At 48.4% G+C, this 18,152-nt stretch overlaps 1 protein-coding gene across 1 annotated transcript in view; it reads right to left on the reverse strand.

Moving 5' to 3' along the window:
• LOC119976378 (E3 ubiquitin-protein ligase TRIM39-like) overlaps positions 1-2,027 on the reverse strand; it is a 68,861-nt gene extending 66,834 nt beyond the window's left edge. Inside the window, exon 1 of the mRNA XM_038816880.1 lies at positions 1,421-2,027. Within this exon, the coding sequence (XP_038672808.1) occupies positions 1,421-1,822 (402 nt within the window). The 5' untranslated portion in view covers positions 1,823-2,027. The remainder of the gene's footprint in view (positions 1-1,420) is intronic.
• Between the last annotated feature and the right edge of the window lie 16,125 nt (positions 2,028-18,152).

Genomic DNA, 18,152 nt, shown 5'->3' on the forward strand with positions numbered 1-18,152 from the left:
GGCTAGCACAGACAGGATGGGCCAAGTGGCCTCCTTACATTTTATCATTCTCGGGTTGGATTTTGACGGGTATGCGACAATTTGGAAGATGAACAGCTAACCTTTGTTAGCTCTGCCCAGGGCAGCATCGTGGCGCATTGGTTAGCACTGCTGCCGCACGGCGCCGAGGACCCGGGTTTGATCCTGGCCTCGGGTCACTGTGTGATGCTGTCCCCGTGTCTGCATGGGTCTCACCCCACAACCCAAAGATGGATTGGATTGGATTTGTTTATTGTCACGTGTACCGAGGTTCGGTGAAAAGTATTTTTCTGCAAGCAGCTCAACAGATCATTCAGTACATGGGAAGAAAAGGGAATTAAACAGAATTCAAGAAAATACATGAGAATACATAATAGGGCAACACAATATATACAATGTACTACATAAGCATTGGCATCGGATGAAGCAGACATGGGTGTAGTGTTAATGAGGTCAGTCCATAAGAGGGTCATTTAGGAGTCTGGTGACAGTGGGGAAGAAGCTGTTTTTGAGTCTGTTCGTCCGTGTTCTCAGACTTCTGAATCTCCTGCCCGATGGAAGATGTGCAGGTTAGGTGAATTGGCCGTGCTAAATTGCCCTTTAATTGGAAAATAATAATAATTGGGCACTCTAAATTTCTAAGTTAAAAAAAAAGCTCTACCCAGTGTGCCAGTTTGGGCATTGGGGGGGGGGGGGGGGGGGGGTTAGGGGAGTAGGTTGGGGTCAAATATATGTGCCCGCCGTAGCTCAGCTGGTAACACATCCCCACCCTCTGATATCGTGTCCCGGTCCCACTTTCAGGCATGTGGGAATCCAGGCTGACACTGCAGTGTTGGCACTGCAGGAGCACTCTGCACCATTGGGCATGCCGTTATCGCCGGCTCCCCCAACGTGACAAGAAAATGTAAGCTACCCACCTCATAATCACATGGCTGTACACGGGGAGCTCACTGTGCTCTGTTTGGCCCTCGTCAACAAACGTCAAAATAATACTTTGTGGGCTTGAAAAGTGCTTTGGATTATCCGGATGTTGAGTTGCCGCCCCCCAACCCCATCCCTGTCTGCCCCATGCCCAATCCTCCTTGTCTCCTACCATTTTGATTTTACTTCAGTTCTCCAGCATCTGCAAAAGGATTTTGACCCCCGTCCCCCTCTGTTGGCCCACGCAATGTTAAAAAAACGACAAAGCTTGCAAGTACAAAACTGAGGGGGGGGGGGGGGGGGAATGAAAACACATTAAAAGACACACTATTTTAATGGTCTCCAGCATCACACCCACCCTCTTTGAGTTGGTGAGGTTTTCCAAAGGTTTTGTGCCTCTGCTCCTTCACAGCTCCTCTCTCTCAATAAAATGCTACAGAACTTCCCGCCCCTGCCCACCGCCTCACCCCGCCCAGCCTACCTTGAACCGGTCAGCCGCCTCCTTGACGGGCACAGTCCGGCAGTCGGGGTGCTCCTTGGCCATCTTGTCGCACATGAGCTTCATGTCGTCCAGGCAGAAGACGGTGTAGGGCAGGTTGTGCTTCTGACAATAGTCACCCTCGTCCGGCTTCAGCTCCAGGATCTTCTTGAGGGTCTCGACCAGCTTGGCGGCCAGCTCGTTGTCCACGATGTCGACAGGCGAGCACTCAGCAGAGCAGGTGGGGCAGGTCACCTTGCCATGCTTGCTGATGACCAGCTTGGCCAGGCAGTCTTTGCAGGATGTGTGGCCACAGCCCATGGTGACCGGGTCCTTGAAGAGCTGGCCGCACAGGGCGCAGGTGATCTGCTCCTTCAGCTTATTGATCTCCTCGTCGCAGGCCATCTTGTACTGGGCTTCACTCGAGAATCTTCTGGCTTAGAGACTTCCTCTGTCTCTCTCTCCCTTTCTCTCTCTCTCTGTCTGTCTTTCTCTCATTCACACTCTCTGAAGATGCAAAATGTTGCTCGCTGAGGTGAGAGAGATAAATCCTAGGAGCAATGCCCACCTCCACTGTATCCTTGCTCCTCCATTAGAGAGAGTGTGTGTGCCAAAGGACTGTCCAACTCTACCCTACACTCCCTCACTTTCTTCAACAAAACTGCTTCATAAAGTAAGGCTTGTCCAATAGAAATCTCTGGCGTCTGATAACGTAGTTTTAGCTGCAACATTTGTGTCTGAAACGCCCTCACATTCGCACCCATGCAGATTACATTCTCCCTTTAATAGTATTAGCCAACTCTCCCAGGATGGGTTGGAGTCTGCAGGGATTGAAGATCGATCTCTGGGACACTGCTGCGGGTGCAAACCCTTGGACTGGAGAAAGGTCATCAGGGCATTGTTTAGGTGGAAGTTTTTTGTTGTTGGTTTCTTTGAAAATTTCTCTAAAATTATTGAAAATAGAGGAGAGAGAGGGAGAGAAGGCCGCTTGGGTTTGATAGTTGAGAACCGTGCGTTGGGCTCCGCGAGTCTTTTTTTGACGTTAGGAAGGCAGTACGAGCCATGGGGACGGATGTGCCGACTGACGAAGGGCTGGAGCACGTCGGAGCAAGTCATGTGACAAGGCCTCCAGGGTCTTGGCCGTCTCCACTCCCGCAAACTCTGTGAGGAAGCGTGCGCACAGCAAGCTCCCACAAGCCAAAATGGTGACAACATATTTTTTGTTGTTTGTCAACTAGGCTAGGGCATTGGTGATGTACCATCAATTGTACGCGAGGCGAGTGATTTACCAAAGTCTGGCTTTAATTGACTAGAACACAGCTCTGCGATCGTCTACAATGGAAAGGGACGATCGTCAGGCGTCTGACCATTTATACCTCGTTAATAGAGGCGTGGTTAACTCAGCCTCTCGGCCAATCGGTCGAGAGGCACATGATCGACCAGGGCCAATGGTAAGCCGACGTTCTGGCCCAATGGCAGACGAGTATGCAGATCATATCACCACATTTGGCCAGGGAGGACTCCATCTCACACGCTCGAAATAAGCCATAGGGACGTCCTCACCAAACTGTGAAGGCAGGACAGGCTGTGTGTCGGAAATGACAGCTCTCCCTTGGTGCTGTACTGGGTGTGTCACCCTGGGCTCTGTGCTGTGAGCATGGTGGGGAGTGTGTGTGTGTGTGTGTGTGTGTGTGTAGGGGAGGTTGGGGTGTGTGGGGGTGGGGAGGACAATCTTGAAACCACAACTTTCTGTCTCAGAGGGGACAGTGACGTTGCCCCATGAACCAGGGGTAAACATCTTGTTTAAAGACTTGTACCTGTTAAAGTTACTGCTGGAGGTCACAGGGTATGCAGACAGCTGCATACTTTTCAAAAAGTGCAGGTAAACTGAGGTCGCCCCTGTGCCTGGTCAGGTGTGTATGAAGGTGCTGCGTGCCACTGCAGGGAGAGGAGCGGGTAAGCTCTTCCCCATCTCCCAATGTCCTGGGCAAAATTGATCCTTCAACTCAGACCCGATCAACTGAAACTGAAAGCGGTGAGCTGCTGCTGAATTCTGCGATGCAGAGGGATCTGGGTGTTCCAGTGTATGAGTCACAAAAGGTTAATACGCAGGTACCATACAGAATTCAGAAAGCTAATGAAATGCTATCCATCATTACAAGAGGAATTGAACATGCAAGTCAGGATGCTGCACTTCAGTTAAATAGGGCATTGGTGAGACCACTTCCCGAATACTGTGCGCAGTGTTGGTCTCCTTATTGAAGAAAGTTAATGGGGTGGAGGTGGTTCAGAGGAGATTTACGAGATTGATACCTGGAATGAGCGGGTTATCTTATGAGGAAAGATTGGACAGACTGGGCTTGTTTCCACTGGAGTTTGAAAGAATGAGGGGATGACTTGATTGAAGTCTATAAGATCCTGAACCGTCTCGACAAGGTGGATGTGGAAAGGATGTTTCCTCTTGTAGGTGAGTCCGGACCTAGGGGGCACTGTTTAAACATGGGGGGGGGGGGGGGGTCACCCCTTGAGGACAGAGATGACAGTTTCTCAGAGGGCTGTGTGGCTTTGGAACTCTCTGCCGCAGAACGCAGTGGAGACGGGACCACTGAATATTTTTAAGGTGGAGGTAGTTAGATTCCTGTTGGACAAGGGAATCAAAGCTTATCGGGGGAGGGGGTTGATGGGAATCTGGAACTCGAAACATCAACTGATCGACCATGATCTTATTGAATGGTGGAGCAGGTTCGATGGGTTGAATGGCCTACTCCTGGTTCTATTTTGCATTTTTGAATGCATCTGGCCACTGACACATGGGTACCTGTGGGAGCTTGCTATGCGCAAATAGGCTGCCGTAATCCTCAAAAGTACTGCAGCAACGCTGCGCTCTGTCCTGAGGACGTGAAGGCAACAACAACTTATTTTTGTTAACTGGCTTCAACGTGGCTCCCTTCCTAAGCTCCCTCCCTAACAGCATGGTGGGAGTACCTACATCTCAGGGACTGCAGCAGCTCACCACCAGTTTCTCAAGGGGCAGGTAGGGATGGGCAATAAATACTGGGCCTAGCCAGTGATGCTCACATCTCATGACAGAATACATGTTTTTTAAAAGCCCAACCCTCCAAAGGGATCGCCACCCCTCCCCTAACTGTATTTCATAGAATCCCTACAGTGCAGAAGGAGGCCATTCGGCCCATCGAGTCCGCACCGGCACTCTGAAAAAACATCCTACCTAGGCCCACGACCCGATCCCTGTAACCCCACTTAATCTTTGGACACAAAGGGACAATTGTGGCATGGCCAATCCACCTAATCTGCACATCTTCGGACTGTGGGAGGAAACCGGAGCACCTGGAGGAAGCCCACGCAGACACGGGGTGAACGTGCAGACTCCACACACAGTTACCCAAGGTTGGAATGGAACCCTGGTCCCTGGCGCTGTGAGACAGTGGTGCTAACAACTATGCCACCGTGCTGCCCTGGATCAAGTGGCAATACCTTGTGTTAAAGACGGGTTGGCCTCGCTGAATAAGATTTGCAATTGTTGACAAGTTGGGGTTATGTTCCTGGTGTGTGTCATCCCCAAGCTTGTGGTAGTAGCTGGTTTAATTGGTCGTTGGTCTGCTAACGCTGGCAGATCAAGGAGCAGCTTCACCCGATTGCTCAGGACGGACATTAGCCCGAAGCCTACAGGCCACACCCAAATGACTCGCCCAGCGTCCCACCCAAATTCCCACTGGAAGTCTGAGTGCTAAGTTTAAACTTTTGGCCTTCACAATCAGGAAGTCCTGCAGCGGATACAACTGATAGCCTGTCCATCAGCCCTTTGATTATTTTTGTCTGTATACAGCCCACTTGTTACTTAGATAAGGCTTTGACACTTAGAATCATGAAGTTGAAATTTTGTTTATGAATACTTTGGGACTTTAACCCTTTCATTGCTGGACGAAGCTTACTGGATTGCGAAATATAGCATTAACCTGGTTGTTAATGCTGAAAGCCCTTTTGCATGGTCAAGGCATCAGAGGGGTGCACGCACACTAAAATAGGGGGAAAAGAAAGACTTGTATTAATGTTGAGCCTTTCACAACCACATGACACCCCAAAGCGCTTTGAAATACTTGGTGAGAGGTAATGTAGGAAACCCAATTTTCAATTTACCACAACCAATGTTATAATAGTCAGTTTCTTGATATCTTTGAGGGCTAAATGTCGGCCAGGTCACCAGGACCAACTCTGCTGCCTGAAGAATGGCCATGGGGATCTTCTATGTCCACCTCAGATTACCTTGGTTTAATGTCTCACCTCAGAGGTGGCAACCCCCCCCCCCCTGCACACGCTGGACCGTCAGCCCAGATTGTTGCGGCCAGGTTCCAGAGCAGGGCTCAAACCCGTAGCCTTCCGATGACCAACTGAGCCTGGCAGCTCAAACTCGATGGAAGCATCGTTAAGGATCCTCTTGGAAGGAGTGATCACAGGATGCTAGAATGTCAAATTCAGACTGAGCGAGGGAGGACAGAGTGCCACGCTAGAGTTTTAGCATTGGGCGGAGGTAATTATACAAGCCTGAGGAAAGAGTTGGCCCAAGAAGACTGGCCGCAGATAATTGAGGGTCGGATAGTTGAGGAACAATGACTGATGTTCAGGGAGATATTAAACTCTCAATTAAAGTATTTTGCTGAGAGGTAGAGGAATTGGAAAAGGGAGAAAAACGTTCCATGGCTAAAAAGGATCAAAGAGGACATCAAGGCAACATCTAGGGCACACAATACCTCAAACAATAGTGGTAAGATCGAGGATTGGGAGAACTTTAACGTTCAGCAAACGGCCACAAAAAGGATGAACTACGAACGAAACTAGCAGAAAATGTAAACACTGATACCAAGAGCTCCTATAAGTATGTAAGTAGGAAGAGACTAGCTAAAGTAAATGTTGGTCCTTTAGAGGACGATACTGGTAAGCAATGATGTGGAGATGCCGGCGTTGGACTGGGGTTAGCACAGTAAGAAGTCTTACAACAACAGATTGAAGTCCAACACGTTTGTTTCAAATCACTAGCTTTCGGAGCACAGCTCCTTCCTCAGGTGAATGGAGTGGTAGGTTCCAGAAACACATATATAGACAAAGTCAACGATGCAAGACAATTCACACCTCTTTAACCTGGGGTTACCCCTCTCTCTGGATCTGTAAAGACTTAATTACCTGCAAAGTATTCAGAGTATCGTCTTGCATCTTTGACTTTGTCTATATATGTGTTTCTGGAACATACCTCTTCATTCACCTGAGGAAGGAGCAGTGCTCCAAAAGCTAGTGGACTTTAACCAGGTGTTGTAAGACTTCTTACGATACTGGTGAGGTAATAATGGGGAACACAGAGATGGCGGAGGCACTGAACTGATATTTTGCCTCTGTCTTCACGGTAGAGGATAATAAACCATTTCCAAAAACGGCAGCTAATGCAGAGGAACTTAGTGTGATACCCATCAGTAGGGAGATGGTATTGAAGAAATTCAAGGGATTAAAGGCAGATGTCTCCTGGAACTTATGACATGCACGCTCAGGCATTAAAGGAGGTGGCAGCAGAGATAGTGGATGCATGGGTTATGACATTTCAAAGTTCCCTGGATTTTGGAAAGGTCTGGGTGGATTGGAAATGCACTAATGTGATGCTAAAAGGGAGAGAGGCAAAAAGTAGGAAACTATAGATCAGTTAGCTTGACCCCTGTGGTGCGGAAGTTGCTGGAATCAATCATTAAAGAGGATATGACTGAACATTTGGAAAGACAAACTCAATCCACCATTGTCAGCATGGTTTTATGAAGGATAAGTTATGCTTGACAAATTTGCTTGAGTTCTTTGAGGATGTCACCAGCAAGGTGGATAATGGGGAACCTGTGGATGTGATATATCTAGACTTCCAGAATGCGTTTGACAAGGTGAAAAGACTAATGTAGAAAGTGAGGTCGCAGGGGATTGGAGGTAAAGTACTAGATTCCATTCAGGATTGGCTGACTGGCAGAAAGCAGTTGGTTGGGTTAAATGGGTCCTTCTCTGGCTGGTGAACTGCAACAGTGGGGTGCTGCAGAGGTCAGTCCTCCGATCTCAACTGTTTACAATCTCTATCAATGATTTGCAAGCAGGGACAGAGTGTAGCATAGTACAGTTTGTGGATGATACTGAAATAGATGGGAAAGCAGGTAGGAAAGAGAAGATAAAGAATTTACAGAGAGACATGGATCGGCTCGGAGAATGGGCCAAAATTTGGCAGATGGAGTTTAATGTAGATAAGTGTGGGGTTATCCATTTTGGCCCACAAAATAGAAAACAAATTATTATCTAACTGGAAAGCAGATTCAAAATGCATCTGGGCAGAGGGATTCTTGGCTAATGAATCGTAAAAGGTCAGTATGCAGGTACAGCATGTAATAAAAAAGACAAATGGAATGTTAGCATTTATTGCAAAAGGATTGGAGTATAAAAGTAGAGAAGTATTGTTGAAATTGTATAGGGTGATGGTGAGACAACATCTGGAGTATTGTGTCCAGTTTTGGTCTCCTTATTTGAGAAAGGATGTGGCGGCATTGTTCAGAGGAGGTTCACCAGGTTGATAATCCGGGGATGAAAGGGTTGACGTATGAGGAGAGATTAAGCAGTTTGTGCTTATAGTCGCTGGAGATTATAAGAATTTGAGGGGATCTGATTGAAATAAATAAAACACTATAAGGGATCGATAAAGTAAATATAGACCAAATGTTCCCCCTAGTGGGACAATTTAGAATGAAAGGTCACAGATACAGATCAATATAGTTCTGTTAAAAAAACAGGTTATATGGATATAGGGAATAGGTAGGGAGGTGGCTTTGAGACCAGGAAGAGATCAGCCATGATCTGATTGAATGGCGGGCAGGCTCGAAAGGCTGAATTGCCTACTTCTGCTCCTAATTCCTCTGTTCCTCTGTGGCACCTCCCCAACTTGCTAATCAAGGGATGAAGTAGATATTAAGTAGCCTAGAACACAAAGCCACTTTACGTGTCTCATTTCAAAAGGCTCTTCAAATTGGAATAACAGTACTCTAGGAAGTGTGGGGTGGAAGGTTGCCTTTACCACAGTTTGTGGCCAGGGAGGGGGGGGGGGGGGGGGGGGGGGGAGAAAACAGAGGGAATCTTTTCAATGCCATGTCCAAAGTTCTCAAATTAATGCTCCTCTACTTCTTAACCCCAAAATGAGGTGAATGGGAAACCCACAGGGGAAGGAGGGACACATTCGTGCACGGTTCCTCCTGCATAGGTGGCAAAGGGGTCAGTGCATTCCTTTTGGGACACTTGGGACTGCGTATCTTCCTGCTGCTTAGCCTCACAAACCTTTGTTGATCGCGAGCAAAATCCTCGGCACAGTTAGCTGCCTGAGATGCAGACTGTGGAATTCATATGTGGTGGTGAATGATCGGCCAGAGTGGACATGCACTTTTCTGCCCCTCCCTCTACTTCCATATTTTCTGACCCGCCATTGGCCGGCGGCGCAATCTTCCAGACCCGCCGATGTTGATGAGGTTTTCTGCTGCCGGGGAACATGCCGAGGAGGGTTAGGGAGGGGGAGGAGGTGGTGTGTGGGGTAGCCATCGATGGGACTGGAAGTGTTCCACCGGGATGGTGGGGAAGGATTGGAAAATGTTGCCAATCGATCCAAATCCTCCAGCAGCTCTGAGGCTAGAGCGTGCACAAGACAACAATGGCAGCAACAGAAAGTTGCATTTATAGAGCACCTTTAGCCTGCCTTGGGGCTTCACACAGGTGCTCATCATCAGGAATCAACTCCAAGCCACGTCACAAGATATTCAGGCAGGTGACGAAAAGCTTGGTCAAAGGAGGTAGACTTCAAGGTGCGTCTTAAAGTTAGCAGAGATTGGCAGAGGGATTTTGTTTTTGTTATAGGCCAGGGTTTAGAGAACCGCAAAGTGTATCATGGAGTTCACCTGACCCACAACTTTTAATAGATTGTGGTATGGGGAGCACACGGCCCACTCTACAGGTGTGTTACAGCAGAAATGGAAGAGTATTATTTAAAGCAAAACAATGTTTATTCTATGAACTCAAGTTACCCTTTTTAAAACATACAGTGAACATCTTAGCAACCATTAATTCAAATACCCTCTTAATCCAATAACCCCTCCTAACCTTTTTTGGTCACTAAGGGCAATTTATCATGGCCAATCCACATAACCTGCTCATCTTTGGACTGTGGGAGGAAACCAGAGCACCCGGAGGAAACCCACGCAGACACGGGGAGAACGTGCAGACTCCGCACAGACAGTGACCCAGTGGGGAATCGAACCTGGGGCCCTGGACTGTGAAGCTACAGTGCTAATTACCTGTGCTGCCGTGCTGCCCACAAAAGGCCCAATATCTAGCACCAGAAGAGGTGGAATTTATTCTGTGTAGGATCTCACTCCACAGCTCTCCTTTTAGCTCAAAGTCCAATTCCTCCTCCCACCTCTCCCTTTATCATCCAGCTAGGCCCTTATTTCTTCCAGCAGCTGGTCCTATATGCCTGAGATCTTCCCCTCTGCCACCTCATACTGTGATAACATTCTGTTCAGCAAGGTGTGCTTTGGAAACTGAGGGAATGAGGGGACCCCTTTGCAGAGAAAGTCTCTTATCTAGAGGTATCTAACCTCGCTCTCTTTCAAGAGTTGAAACTTCTCTGTCAGCTCCTCCAAACTTGCAACATACGTGGCCACCCCTAATACTCACCACCCCCTCCTCCTTCTTTCAGGTTTTTTAGCTGGCATCCATTCCCGCTGGGATGAATAATAATAATAATCTTTTATTATTTTCACAAGAATGCTTACATTAACACTGCAATGAAGTTACTATGATAATCCCCTCGTCGCCACATTCCGATGCCTGTTCGGGTACACAGAGGGAGAATTGAGAATGTCCAATTCACCGAACAAGCATGTCTTTTGGGACTTGTGGGAGGAAACCGGAGCACTCTGAGGAAATCCACGCAGACACGGGGAGAACGTGCAGACTCCGCACAGACAGTGACCCAAGCCGGGAATTGAACCGGGGACCCTCGTGCTGTGAAGCAACTGTGCTATCCACTGTGCTACTGTGCCGCCTATGTTTGTCTATGATTGTCGCAAATTGGTGCCAAGATGGACATGCCCATCCATCTGAAATGGTGCCTGAATTGGTGCCAGACAATCAACGATGTTACCACCACCGGGGTCATCAAAAACCTGGCCTGGCTGAACGGGAGGGGGTAGCAACCAGTGCCCGCAAGGAGTTCCGAGACATGATGCATCCTCCATCTGCACCCACTCCACCCCCGGCTTCCCAAGCCAACCCCGCACCCTTTCCACGTTCACTGCCCAGTGGTAGTACAGAAGGTTTGGCAGCGTCTGAGAACTGTCCCTTCTGCAGAATGGTACGAGTCCTGGAATTCTTCTCTGACCACACAAAGGCCAGGATCAGTTTATCTACCCTGGCGAAGAACAATTTGAGGAGGGAAATCGGGAGCGACTTAAACACAAACAGGGGGCTGGATTCTCCGATTATCAAGCTATTACTGACGTTGGCGTGGGAACGATCCTCCGTTTGGCTGGGGGCTAGCAGCAAGGCAGAGTAGAGCTCCCGGCTCCAGCTGCTGATACGGCCCGGAGAATTGCCGGGTCCGTGGCCGTGCATGCACACGGCGGCGGTCTGCACCGGCCACACGTGGACCCGGTCCGCAAAATAGTGCCCCCCTTTGGCTGGCTCGGAACCCCGGACCACCACCCAACAATGCCCCCAGGGCCTGCCAAAGTCCCCCCTGCCCGCGGATTGGTCCTCCCCCAACTGTGGGGGCGCTGGACTGAGTTTGCAGCCGTCACGCCGAGTTCCTGACAGGTAAGACCGTGAGAGACCCACGCCATCAGGAACTCGGCTGGTCGGGTTGGAGCACTGGGGGTGTGGGCCTCAGGCAATGTCCTGAGACTGTCGATACGGCGGGAGTACGCCGCTTTGGAGACAGTCCGAAATGGGGCTTCTCCGGCAGATCGTCGAATGCAATTAAGCTTGTTCTGATCTCTTCATTTATACAGTCTACCACTTCACAACTATTACATAAGAGTGGTCTACATACAACCCCTTACACTCTTAAATCCTTCTCATTTAACTCATCCAGTCCTCAAAACCTTCTTAACTTGTATCCTCTCTTAGCAGTGAAGTAACTTCATCTGTAATCACATGCCACCTCCCTCTCGCTACTATTTCCCCCTATCTTTGCTGTAGAGTTTATGACCTTGACAGGGAAAACAGTGGTGTGGCATTAATATCACTCAGCTACTAATCCAGGGACTCACGTTCATGCCCCTTGGGGTATGGGTTCAATCCCATATTGTTGAGAGCTGGTAGGATTTAAATTTGCTCAGTGAAATTTGCATTTGATGGCCTCAGCAACGGTGACAATGACAGCCATTATAAATTGGTGTGTAATCCCATCTGATTCCCTTGGGGAAGGAAATCTGCTAGCCTTGCCTGACCGTGGTCTGGCTTGCATATGAAAATGAAAATTGTTTATTGTCACGAGTAGGCTTCAATGAAGTTACTGTGAAAAGCCCCTAGTCGCCACATTCCGGCGCCTGTTCAGGGAGGCTGTTACGGGAATGGAACGGTGCTGCTGGCCTGCTTTGGTCTGCTTTCAAAGCCAGCGATTTAGCCCAGTGTGCGAATCAGCCCCTAATCAGCTAATCAGCATATGACTCCAGACACATACCCACCCCTCTCTGAAATGGGCGAGCAAGGTAGTCAATCCAAGAGGCAATCAGGGATAGGCAACAAATGCTGGGGTCCAGACCCTGATGCCCCATCCCCACATGAAAGAATAAAGAATATATTGAGTTTCCAGTCTTGACTATCGTAGCCATGTCTACGCAATCTCACATGGGAACACAATGCCTGAAAGATCCCTCCACCCCGAGCCACTCACCACCTCAACTTGGGAATATATTGGCTGTCCCTGGGTCAAATTCAGGGCGGCAGGGTAGCACAATGGTTAGCACTGCTGCCTCACAATGCCAGGGACTCGCTTCAATTCCAACCTCGGGTGACTGTGTGGAGTTTGCACGTTCTCCCTGTGGGTTTCCTGTGCTCTGTTTTCCTCCCACAGTCCAAAGATATGCAGGCTAGGTGGATTAGCCATGCTAAAATGCCCCTTAGTGTCCAAAGATGTGCGGGTTGGCTGAATTGCCATTATAAATTGCCATTTAGTGTCCAAAGGTTAATTGCGGTTATGGGGTTACGGCCTAGATAGGGTGCTCTTTCAGAAAGCTGGTGCTGACTCGATGGGCTGAATGGCCTCCTTCTGCACTGTAGGGACTCAATGATAAAATCCTGGAACTTCCTCCCGAACACCACAATGGGTGTACCTACACTACACGGACTGCAGCGGTTTTAAATGCATCTCACCATCATCTTCTCAAGGGTCAATTAGGGACGGGCAATAAAACCCCATGTTGGGGGTTATGAGGGAGGCACAACAGAAATGCATCCCAAGGAGGAGGAAACATGTAAAGGGGAGGACAAGGCATCCATGGCTGACAAGGGATGTCAAAGACAGCATAAAAGCTAAAGAAAAAGCATACAAAGTGGCGAGAATTAGTGGGAAGCGAGAGGATTGGTAAGTGTTTAAAAGCGAGCAGAGGACAACTAAAAAAAGCAATAAGGCGGAGAAAATGAAGTATGAGTGCAAGCTAGCTATTAATATAAAGGAAGATAGGAAGCGTTTTTTTCAATATGTAAAAGGTAAGAGAGGCAAAAATAGACATTGGACCACTGGAAAATGTGGCTGGAGAAGTAATAATAGGAAACAAAAAATTGGCAGACGAACTGAATAGTTACTTTGCATCAGTCTTCACAGTGGAAGACACCAGTGGGATGCCAGAGCTTCAGGAGAACCAGGGGGCAGAGGTGAGTGCAGTGACCAATACTAAAGAGAAGGTTCTGGGGAAACTGAAGGGTCTGAAGGTGGATAAGTCACCTGGATTGGATGGACTACACTGCAGGGTCCTAAAAGAGATAGCTGAGGAGATTGTGGAGGCATTGGTAATGATCTTTCAGGAATCACTGGAGGCAGAAAGGGTCCCAGAGGACTGGATAGTGGCTCATGTAACACCACTGTTGAAGAAGGGATGGGGGCAAAAGACGGGAAATTATAGGCCGGTTAGCCTGACTTCGGCCATTGGTAAGATTTTAGAGTCTGTTATTAAAGATGAGATTGCAAAGTACTTGGAAGTGCATGGTAAAATAGGACTGAGTCAGCATGGCTTTGACAAAGGGAGGTCGTGCCTGACGAATCTGTTAGAGTTCTTTGAGGAGGTAACAAGAACGTTAGACAAAGGAGAACCAGTGGACGTGATTTATTTAGATTTCCAGAAGGCCTTTGACAAGGTGTCACAAAGGAGACTGTTAAATGAGTTAAGAGCCAATGGTGTTAAGGGTAAGATCCTGGCTTGGATAGAGGATTGGCTGACTGGCAGAAGGTAGAGAGTGGGGATAAAGGGGTCTTTTTCAGGATGGCAGCCGGTGACTAGTGGTGTGCCTCAGGGGTCTGTGCTGGGACCGCAACTTTTCACAATATACATTAATGATCTGGAATAAGGAGCTGAAGGCACTGTTGCTAAGTTTCCAGACGATACAAAGATCTGTAGAGGGACAGGTAGTATTGATGTGGATGAAACAATATCAGCCATGATTGAATGGCGAAGCAGACTCGATGGGCCAAGTGGCCTAATTCTGCTCCTATGTCTTATGGTCTTATGGCCTCATTCCCGGCCAGGGACGCCACATCTTGCAAACGAACAAAATAAAAATCCTCCAAGTTGAATTTGTGGCTGCAATTCATTCTGTTCCTTCTTAAAATTCTGCGCGTTTGCATAAAGAACATTTACCTGGGTCAATACCCTAACCTGTCCTTCAGCGTCTAATGTTTTATTGGCACATTTTCTTATTTCTTTCTCGTGACTGAGTTTTCTTCTTAAATGTCTTATTTTTCACTTTATCGGTGGTGATGCAAGTTCAATTTCCGACTGGAACTCAACTCTTATCCATTGTGTTTGCGTTGCGTGGATATTAGTTTATACATTTTACCCGAACCCTATCGCCTGACTCACACCACCCCACTCCCCCCTCGCCTCCTTCCCCCTCCCCACCCACCTCCATTTACTAGTTCAAAGCCCTCAGCTGAATACAATGTCCCAGTGGTGCTCACGGGAGCGTTCCGAAGCAAAGTTTGACACCGAGCCACAATGGGATTGGGCAGGTGGCCAGAGACTTGGCCAGATAGGTTTTAAGGAACATGATAAAGGAGCAAAGAGGTGGGAAAGTTTCTGAAAAGAATGCCAGGGCCTGGGAGGCCAGGCAGCTGAAAGACTGGTGGAGAGATTAAAATCTGGGGGTTTATTTTTGGTCAGCCACGATCGTATAGAATGGCGGAGCAGCCTCGGTGCGCTCAATGGCCTATTCCCGCATTCCTACAGGATGCGCGCAAGGCCAGTGTTTTGGATCACCAGCTCTAAGACATTACCAGCATGCCATCAGCATTTGTCACCAATCGCCTAGTTGCCCCTTGAACTCGGTGAGATGGCCAGGCCTCTTCAGAGTCAACCACATTGCCATAAGTCTGCGGTCTGAGTCACTTGCAGACAGGACCAGGCAAGGTTGGCAGATTTCCTTATTCGCGAATCAGGTGTTTTTTTCCCCCCAACAATCCATGGTGATTGTCATAGTTGTCACTGATGGAACCACCTATATATTCCAGATTTATTCCTTGAATTTAAATTCTGTCAATTGCCTGAGGGGGATTTGAACTTGCACCCCCTCAGGGCACTAACCTGGACTTCCGCATTATCAGCCCCGTGATATTACCACAGCGCCACTATCTCCTGGATCCTCCAGTGAGGTCAGCTGCCTCACAGCGCTAAAGATCCAGGCTCGATTGGGTCACTGTCTGTGTGGAGTCTGTACGTTCTCCCCGTGTCTGCGTGGGTTTCCTCTGGGTGCTCTGCTTTCCTCCCACAGTCCAAAGATGTGCTGGTTAGATGGATTGGCCATGATAATGGCCATGAGGTTATAGGGATAGGGTGGGGAGGTGGGCCTAGATAGGGTGCAGACTTGATGGGCTGAATGGCCTCCTTCTGAATTGTAGGAATTCTATGAATTGCGATGTGATGGGTAAATTGGGCTTCTTGTGAATATGGGGAGTTGGTGGTGTAATGGTAATGTCAATGGCCGACTCCTCCTCAGACCCAAGCTAATACTCTGAGGGCTTTGGCTTGAAGCCCATCATGGTGGCTGGAGCAATTTAAATTTAAGTGATAAAAATCTGACTCAGTAACGTTGCCTGTGGCCGGGATTTTTCACTCCCAACCGTGTTGGTCAGGTTTGACGAGGGGAACAGGAAAGATTACGAAAACAGCCAAATTGCATTTTACATCGATGTAAACCAATGGTGCGATTGACCCACCACGCCAGTCAGGGATGGGTTTTCCATACATTAGCGTGTCATTAATCAGCCCTCTATGTCTGAATCATTTCCCTCACAGCGCCAGGGACTCAGGTTCCATTCCGACCTCGGGTGACTGTGTGGAGTTTGCACTTTCCTTCTGTGTCTGTGTGGGTTTCCTCCGGTTGCTCCGGTTTCCTCCCACAGTCCAAAGACGTTTTCATTTGGGGTTATGGGGTTACGAATATGGGGTGGGGAGTGGGCCGATGTAGGGTGCTCTTTCAGAGGGTCAGTGCAGACTTTGTGGGCCAAATGGTTTCCTTTTGCATTGTAGCAATTCTATGATCTGTCGACTACCAAACCACCCCCTGATCCCTCCCATGCCTCCTGACGAGGCTGGGTATCCAACTTTGTTTTTGGCATTCCTGTGAAGGGTCGCGGGATGTCCTGTTACGTTCGCCACTCAATATAAATACAAGGAAGTTGTTGTTGTGTTTAGTTCCCCGTGTCAGTCAGTGTTAACTGGCTGCACTCGGTGCTGACTTGCACCATTTGATGGGAGTAAAATTTCACTCCTCACTGCGGGCATTGGCGGTCGTTCCGGGGAAACCCTGAAGCAGCCGCCCGCCAGGCCCTTTCAGACTGTCTTCCCTGAGATTTTGTGACAAATTCCTGGCACTCATCAGGAATATTGGTCCAACCGCTCCCACGGAAGCACCAAATGTAATTATCTGAAGGTGGAGAGCTTAGATGCGAGCCCCCAAGGCGAGGTGCAATGCTTTTTCTTGTCAGCTTGGATCTATATGTCTCTCTTGTGGAGACTGTTGTGTTATGTTTATTCATGTAGCATAAGCTGCTTCCTTGATGCATGCTCTGACAAAGGAAGGTTCAGATTTGGAGATAGGTTTAATACATTTATTGAACAGTTAACAATTCTCCTTCTTGAGTTTGACTCTCCTGCTAATCTTGCTACAGTAACTCAGTCTAACTAACCAGTCTGCTCTAAGCCATGCGGTGGGTGTGATGCTTCTGATCTGCCCCTGTCCTTCTCTCTAAGTGTTGCCTGTGGAAAGAGAAAGAGCATGTGTGCCCTGTCCTTTTATATGGGTTGTGTAATGCCCCCTTGTGGTAGTGTCACCTCTGGGTGTCTTGACTGCCCATTGGTCGTGTCCTATTCTATGTGTTCATTAGCTGTATGTCTGCATGCCATGATGTCTCTGGTGCTCCCTCTACTGTTGACTTAGTCTTAGTGTATTTGCATTAACCCCTTGTGTATTTACAGTGATGCATATCACCACAGACCATGAATTGGATTCAATTTGAAGTGATTTTTGGAGCGAGCAATGAGATGGATTAAGGTATTGCCCTGTCCACCCTGCACATTAGCTTTGTAACTTTAAGAATGGGATAAAACTTAAAAGTGGAGGAAGTTCGGTTGTGCTTGTGGGCTCTTTAAGGCGGGGGTGGGGCACAGTCCGCCAGCCTGCTCAAGGGCTGCTGTTCAATTGCTCTTGAATCTCGGACTGCGGCCATGGCCTGCCGAGGGGTGGGGGGGGGGGGGGGGGGGGGAGAGGGGGTCGAGGGCCGCATCCATCAAGGTGTGAAGAACGCTTACTCTGTGCCAGCCACAGTCAATTAACTTTGGAACAGACATTAAGGGAGCCGCGGATGAGCGAGTGAGACATTGTTAACAAATGAGTGTTATCTTCCACATGACCGCCTTGGTAATTTCATTGCAGATCAAAGAGGACATCTAAACGGCAGGCCGGAGGGATGGTGGTGGCGGGGTGGGGAGGTTTGGCAAGGGGTCTGGAAAAGAGTGAGGCAACACGGAAGAAGGATGTCCTAGTTCTGGGAGCCGCACTGAGGTTTGTGTCTGGAGTGAGAGGCAGAATTTCTGATTCAAAGGGATCGCGTAACACTGTCCATTGGGGGAAGCGGAGTGCATCAGGCATTTGTGAGTTTGAAGTGAGTCAAGCCGAAGCTGTATGATTTCAGATGTGCTCTGGTTTGTTAAAAGGACATTGCGGGGAAATGTAAGTGTGCAACACAGCCTCACCCTTGGCATTCAATTATTTCCAGGTTTGCAGATAACAAAGGATCAGATAAACCTGCAGAATGGGGGCGTAATTGCTCCATGAATTTCAGTTTAGATGCATGTGAGTCGGTGTATATTTTGGGACACTTTAGAAGACAGGAACAGAAAAGCGACCTGAAGGCACAGATACAGAAGACAGTGAAAGCATAATAATT

Source organism: Scyliorhinus canicula, chromosome 13 (genome assembly GCF_902713615.1).
Source record: "Scyliorhinus canicula chromosome 13, sScyCan1.1, whole genome shotgun sequence".
Classification (NCBI taxonomy): domain Eukaryota; kingdom Metazoa; phylum Chordata; class Chondrichthyes; order Carcharhiniformes; family Scyliorhinidae; genus Scyliorhinus; species Scyliorhinus canicula.